At 43.9% G+C, this 6,969-nt stretch overlaps 1 protein-coding gene across 1 annotated transcript; it reads left to right on the plus strand.

The window, feature by feature from the left end:
* LOC18785478 (bZIP transcription factor 17) lies at positions 339-4,558 on the plus strand. Its single transcript, XM_020556892.1, has 2 exons — positions 339-2,543; positions 3,774-4,558. The coding sequence occupies exons 1-2, from the start codon at positions 692-694 to the stop codon at positions 4,217-4,219; spliced, it is 2,298 nt and encodes a 765-aa protein (XP_020412481.1). The 5' UTR covers positions 339-691; the 3' UTR covers positions 4,220-4,558.

The following is a 6,969-nucleotide window of genomic DNA, read 5'->3' on the forward strand; positions in this document are numbered from 1 at the left end:
CTTGAATCCGTCACTGATCATAGTTAATTATAAACACTTAACTCACGTTTGCTCGAAGTGATGTGGTCTACTAAAGAGTAATTTGGGTTGTTTGTTTTGGTTTTTCCCTTGAGTTCATAAAAATAATAAAACAAAAGAACTCTTCAGTTATGAAGAGGGGTTACAAATTTCCTCTACTTTTTCCTTTTCTTCCGCCTTCAACCATGGACCAGTTCCTCCATTTGCGTTGAAAAGACTCAACAATTTGAGTCAAGAGGCGCACTATAACTTGCCTTTTACAAAGCAAGAAAAAGACCCGTCTTCGTCAACCAAAGAAAAAGGAAGTTTCCAGACAGGCTCCCTCGCCACGTGGCCTCTCTTTCTGGATTAAGAATCTTTGTAATATTGGTAACCAAAAAAAAACAAAAAAAAATCATGAATTAAAAGCTTATTTATTTATTTAATATACTTTCCAAGAAAGGCAACTCAATTCACACTGTGTGGGTTCTAAAAAAAAACCCCCTCATTTATTTCTTAATTCTTGTTACTCTTCTTTTTTCTCATCACGTCTTAATTTCGACAGAAAAAGGTCACGTCTTAATTCTTTGGTCTTCCTCTCCATTTATACCTCTCTCTCTCTAAATTCTCAGAGAAACCTCTCTCTCCCCAAATTCTCAGAAAATTCCCAGAGAAACCTCTGTGAAACCCTAACATGGCACTGCCCTCGGCTCCAGACGCTGACCATAACTCGGCTAATCTGGATCATGGCGATTTCAAATTCAATGCGGAGTTGGACGGCCTGGCGATCCCTCCTCTCGACCCACAGTTTTTCTCATCGGACGACGGGATGGCCACCGTGCCGTCCGATACGTTCATGTCCGATCTCGGATTTGGGTTCGGTTCCGATGACAATTGCGACTTCGAGCTCACCTTCGACGACTTGGACAACCTCTACCTCCCATCGGAAGCCGATGACTTCCTCATCCCCGACGGCTTAGATCCCGGCGGTACTGCGTTGAATTCGGGGTCTCCTGAATCGGGTAGCTCCGCAATATCAATTTCCGGCGATGATAAGGGGGGTTCCGATGTCTCCAGGTTTCTGAATTGTCCCTCATCAAACGAGTCTTCTGAAAATTCCAATGGACCTGAGAATTCCGGCGGGCCTGAAAATTCCGGTGGGGCTGTGTCGTCTCAGGGCTCTGGGATTTCGGAGGCAGTTAACTCCACTTGGCATTCTGGAAATTCGGGTAATTCTGTTTCGTCCAATGCCATTTCTGATGCGGATGATGAGAAGGTTAAGATGGAGGACGAAATTACGAAAAATTGCCTTGTGAAAAGGAAGAAAGTGAGTGACGAAGGCAACGTGGAGTCGAGAAGTGCCAAATATCGGAGGTCAGACAACAACAACGCTTCTGTGGATGCGAATGCGAATGGGAATGATGAGGAAGAGAAGAGGAAGGCCAGGTTGATGAGGAACAGAGAGAGTGCTCAGCTTTCTAGGCAGAGGAAGAAGCATTATGTCGAGGAGCTTGAGGATAAGGTGAGGGCAATGCATTCCACTATTGCTGATTTGAATACTAGGATTTCATATGTTATGGCCGAAAATGCCACCTTGAAGCAGCAATTGTGCAGTGGTAGCGGCGCCATGTGCCCGCCACCACCACATGCAGGGATGCACCCTCATCCGCCCATGCCACCAATGGCTTATCCATGGATGCCCTATTCGCCCTATGTTGTGAAGCCACAAGGGTCCCAGGGCCTTTTGGTACCCATTCCTCGATTAAAATCCCAGCAGCCAGTGGCTGCGCCCAAGTCCAAAAAGTCGGAAACTAAGAAGACTGAGGGTAAAACTAAGAAGGTTGCTAGCATTAGTTTTCTGGGTCTGTTGTTTTTTATCTTGCTTTTTGGTGGACTTGTTCCTATGGTGAATGTTTATTTTGGTGGTGTAACGGACAGAGGTCCTGGTGGGTCTGCCTATGTTAGTGATAGGTTCTATGATAAAAGCAGAGTGAGGGTTCTAACAGTTCATAGTAATTTGAATGGATCTGAAGAAAATATAGGTTCAGGAATATCTGGGGGCAAATTTGATATCTCTAACAAAATTCATCATGAGAGGGGTCATATGCGGAAAGAAAAGGAATGTGGGCAGAAAGAACAAGGGTCACAACCAATACCAGTTTGTGATGAATTTGTTCGTCTGGGCAATACTAGTGGCGAGCCACTTGTTGCTTCTTTGTATGTTCCAAGAAATGATAGGCTTGTCAAGATTGATGGAAACTTGATTATTCATTCGGTCCTGGCCAGTGAGAAAGCCATGGCATCCCATGGGCATTCTGAAAAGAAAAATAGTAGGGAGACTGGTTTGGCTGTGTCTAAAGATTTAGTTTCAGCATTAGCTATTCCTGAAGCTGGAGGCAACAGAGGGAGAGTTTCTCCCTTATACAGAAATTCTGCTGGACCACACAAGGCTCTTACAGCTGGTTCGACTGATGTTTCGAAGGACCATAAGAAGTCAACTGCAGCTGATGGTAAACTGCAACAGTGGTTCCGCGAAGGTCTTGCAGGTAATAATATTGTGTCTGGTGTCTCTGGTACTTTAGATTGTACTTAGTGCATGCCTAACACGTTTATGATTTGTTTGCTTTCTTGACAAATTTACATTCATCTTTTATTAGATCAAGTAGCTATTATCACTGACGAGGGCTAATAGTTGTGTAGCTGAGTCTGGTGACAGACTTTGAACTCTATAGGTAGTCAATAGTAAGTGCAACCGTGCGAGTAACAGAATATTACTTGGTTTGAGGCTTTGTAAAATGAACCTTTTAGTTCAACCAAAAAAATTGAACCTTTTCTTTTGGTTTTTTTGCAAGGTACATGAACTTTGAAATTAGTAAAATCGACTTTGTTTGTAGTATAATTAAAATATTTTGTGAGGCTATGAGCTAGTTGATATAATCAAGTATATTGTTATAAAGTGGAAGTTGGCCCTTGATGTTTAGCTTCAAGTACAACTCCCAAAGACTACTAAAATACCAAAAAACTTGTGAGTATCTCATTAAAAACTAAAGAAATTAAATAGCACAGCAACATCTCATTGAATAGTAAGAGCTGTACCTTCCTAAGACCCAAATAACTGCTCCTAATAAGACTTGACATAAAATCTTAGATTGACACTTAACTTACATGTTTATTTATTTTTATTGACTGACTATCATGGGCATTTCATTTTAAGACGAATGTAGCCTTATTGTTAGATTTTGGCCAATGGGCTTAATCTTTGGTTTCCAAAATATTTCTTTTCTAACCAAGCTGTGGTCAGCATCACTTCCGTCAATTAATACATATGTATATCTTTATAATTTGTGAGTATTAGTGTTTTGAGGAGCCAATTCCATTTTTAATGATTGTATATTTCTCTCGAATTATTTGGTTTTCCTTCTCTTTAATATTTCACTGATGCACATGTTTTCATAATAGGAATTTTGAACTTGCAAATTATTTTGATTTTTCCAGTCAATGGTTAATATTGAGTAGTATTTATATGGAATAAATAAATTCTTAGTTTCACAGGTTGGAGGATGAACTGTATGTTTTTTTCAAGATAATCTGGAGGATTTATTGGTAAACTGCAGGATGCATTGATATATGACTTTGCATCTGCTGCTTGCTTCTAGTGCCCTTTATTGTATCATTTTGGTTTGTAGATTTACTGTCCATTGCCCTTCCTTTGTTGTTGCTCATATCAAGCATTTCGTTACAAACTTCATTACTGATTTCATATATATATTCTGCAGGACCAATGTTGAGTTCGGGAATGTGCACTGAAGTGTTCCAGTTTGATGTCTCTGCCGCTTCCCCTTCAGGAGGTATAATTCCTGCATCTTCAGTTTCCAATGTTTCTGAACACCGTCAGAATACTACAGAGCTTAACAGGGGAAGGAATAGGAGGATCCTCCGTGGTCTCGCAATTCCCCTTGCTGGATCCAATCATAATGTTACTGAAGAAAATGTGACAAGAAATCCACCAAACAACAGCCTGCCGAGTAATAGATCTGTATCTTCGTCCATGGTTGTCTCTGTTCTTGTTGATCCTAGAGAGGCTGGTGATATTGACGTGGATGGCATGATCAAACCGAAATCACTTTCCCGCATTTTCGTTGTGGTGCTTTTAGACAGTGTGAAGTATGTCACCTACTCATGCGTGCTCCCTCGATCTGGTCCTCACCTTGTGACTACTTGAACATGGAGAATTGGTTTTGGAGTTTAAGATGACAACTACATCTAATTTTAGAAGCTCCCAGTTTTGTATATAACAGAAGAATTAACTGCTCCTATGAGATCCTTAACTTCCTTTGGGAGGTTGGATTGTATGCCTTTGTTGTGGTAGAAAACAATGTTTCAAATAACTGTATCATTAGTGTTAGTGTGTGCGTATGGTTCTGTGCGCCTGAAACCCCTAAACAGACATTTTAATGACATTTTATGTTCTTTTTCAAACGGCCCGGGATCAGGGAGTGACTATGTTATGTATGCAGCGCTATATTCATGATGGATGATGATCAAATTTATGCTTATTTTATAACAAAGGGTGAAAAGTAGTCTAAAATAAAATTCGTGTTTTCCTGCAGTGTTTGTTGCCTGAAGCAAATAGTTAGTTTCAAATTGTTTGGCAGTGCCAATTTCATCTGCACTGTGTAAGTGTAGGCGGACACAAACGCACGCACACCCGCACATTCTCTGTGTGTTTTTTTTTTGGGTCGAAAACAGAAACACATTCTCTTACAAACTCAACCATTGTTTTGTTTTGTTTTTTAAATGTTTTTGGGTAGATTGTTTGACTTTGAATCTTATGTGTGGTTCTTCAGGCCGTTTCTTTGGTTCCCCTTGGTCTCTGAAAGAGTCTAAAAAAGTGGTAGTTGTGTTTACACCATAATCAACTGAGCATATCCAGCATCAAAACGACTAGTACCAAGGAGGACGCGCCTTCTCCCTTTGCTGAAATATCCCAAAAGGACACACAGACAAATTCCTAGGAAGTGATTGACATAACTGCCGAAGGAATACACTCTTCCGAAGCGGCAGACACCTGCCGAAGCTCCCGACTGCCGAACCTAATCTCCAAGGACACGTGTCACCACCACAGCAACTTGTACAAAGTGAAACATCGAAACTTTATGCAAAACTCCCATTTTCACTTCCCCATAAATAGGGAACAGTACCTAAGTAAAAAGGGTAACTATTTTCTCACATTTACTGTTACTTTGCCAAAATTACCACATATAGCTGACTTAAGCATCGGAGAGCCTTCGGCAGGCACTACACCGATGTCTGAAGCTTGACGACTGCTTCTTCCTCCTTGTCTTCTGCAGGTTCTTCCCACTCCGAAGGTCCTCACCTTCTTCTCTGCTTAAGATCCTCTACTTCTCTAAGTTAGCCTTCCCAGAAAGAGTATCAACAATTTGGTGCCGTCTGTGGGAATCAACTTTTGAATCCCATTTCCCTCTACCAGCCCGCTAGCTCCTTCCCCCATTAGGCCCCGTTGCCTCTTCTTCACCCCACACTCTGCTATGCCGAGCGAGGCCAGCCACGATACCCAGCACCAGACCCCCCGCAAGGATACCTCCCGAAAGAAACCTTTGATAGATGTCAATCTCCAGGCAGAAGTGGAGCACCTCCGTGCCAGTGTTGCCAAGATGTCGAAGAAATACAAACATATTCGTACCAAGAATGTAGAGCTGGAGCATGACTGTCGCGCCCTGAAGCGTAACTGGGAAAAGACTCACTCCCAGGGCGCCCAGCAGTACCTTTCCCAGGATGTTGAACATACCCAGCTGAACCAGCCAGTGATTTCCGGTCACAGTGCCCCAATCCAGTTTAGGCCAGGCAAGGGCAAATGCCACCTTTATCCGGAGATGACCAAGTTGCGACTCCTTCACATCTCCCCACGGAAGAACTGACCCAATGAACCGACCAAAATCTACAAGGATTGCGGGGACCGTCTCTCAGACCTTCGGCCAAAGCCTACCCATATTCATGTCGACCTTGATGATCCACGGGTGGCGCACCTGGGCCCCTTGCCGAAGCCCACCTACCTTTCCGTCGAGTAGGGTGCGGGGGACTAGGCCGATTGGGAGCCTTATCGCCCTGAAGATTGGGAGACCTACCATACCGACGCGTTCGAGGATTAGGAAGCTTGCCCACCTTCTGTCCACCCACAACCCAGCCTTTAGCACCTGGTATTCTCCCTTATGCCGACCCGATCATGAGGCTTCTCTTCTAGAAAGTCCGACGTCTTGAGAGTGAGCAGCACCGCAGCCACCAGCCCCTCTGGCGAAGCCATGCCCTGGCCTTTTTACTGAACGTATCCTCAATTATCACCAGGAGAAGGGACATTCAGCCGCTCCGCATTGCCTTCTACACTAGCACCGGAGGATCCTTTTCACCCATATCCACTCTTTTTAGTCCGCCCTCGGGTGCAAGGGGCCTCAGTGACGAAAGGGATGTGTCTCCTTTTCCCTTCTACCCTCAGTGACGCTGCTCTGAACTGGTTCTATCGGTTGAACCCTCGCACTATTAACTCATTCGACAATCTGAAGCAGACCTTCCTTGACTACTTTATGATCCAAACTGATCGCTTGTACTCCGCGGATGACTTGTATATGCTTTGGCAGGGTGAGGACGAATCCCTTTGGGAGTATGCGGCCCGCTTCAGCCACGAGTACTCCCGTTGCCAGGATACCGACGATCGAGCTGCCTTTGGAGCTTTCAAGAGTGGTCTCCGCGAATCCAACTTTCACTACTTGGTCCACAGCAACCCATGGAACACCTACGTCGAACTAATGAAGTAGGTCGTGGTCCATGCAAAGGCTAAGTACTTTAACTCCAAACGTGGCCCAGCCACCTTGACACGTAGCACTTTTGGTGATCCCCTATCTGCTTCGACACCTACCCCAGCCACACCTCAGCATTCTGCTCCCACTCCAGATAATC

Source organism: Prunus persica, chromosome G2 (genome assembly GCF_000346465.2).
Source record: "Prunus persica cultivar Lovell chromosome G2, Prunus_persica_NCBIv2, whole genome shotgun sequence".
In the NCBI taxonomy this organism is placed as follows: domain Eukaryota; kingdom Viridiplantae; phylum Streptophyta; class Magnoliopsida; order Rosales; family Rosaceae; genus Prunus; species Prunus persica.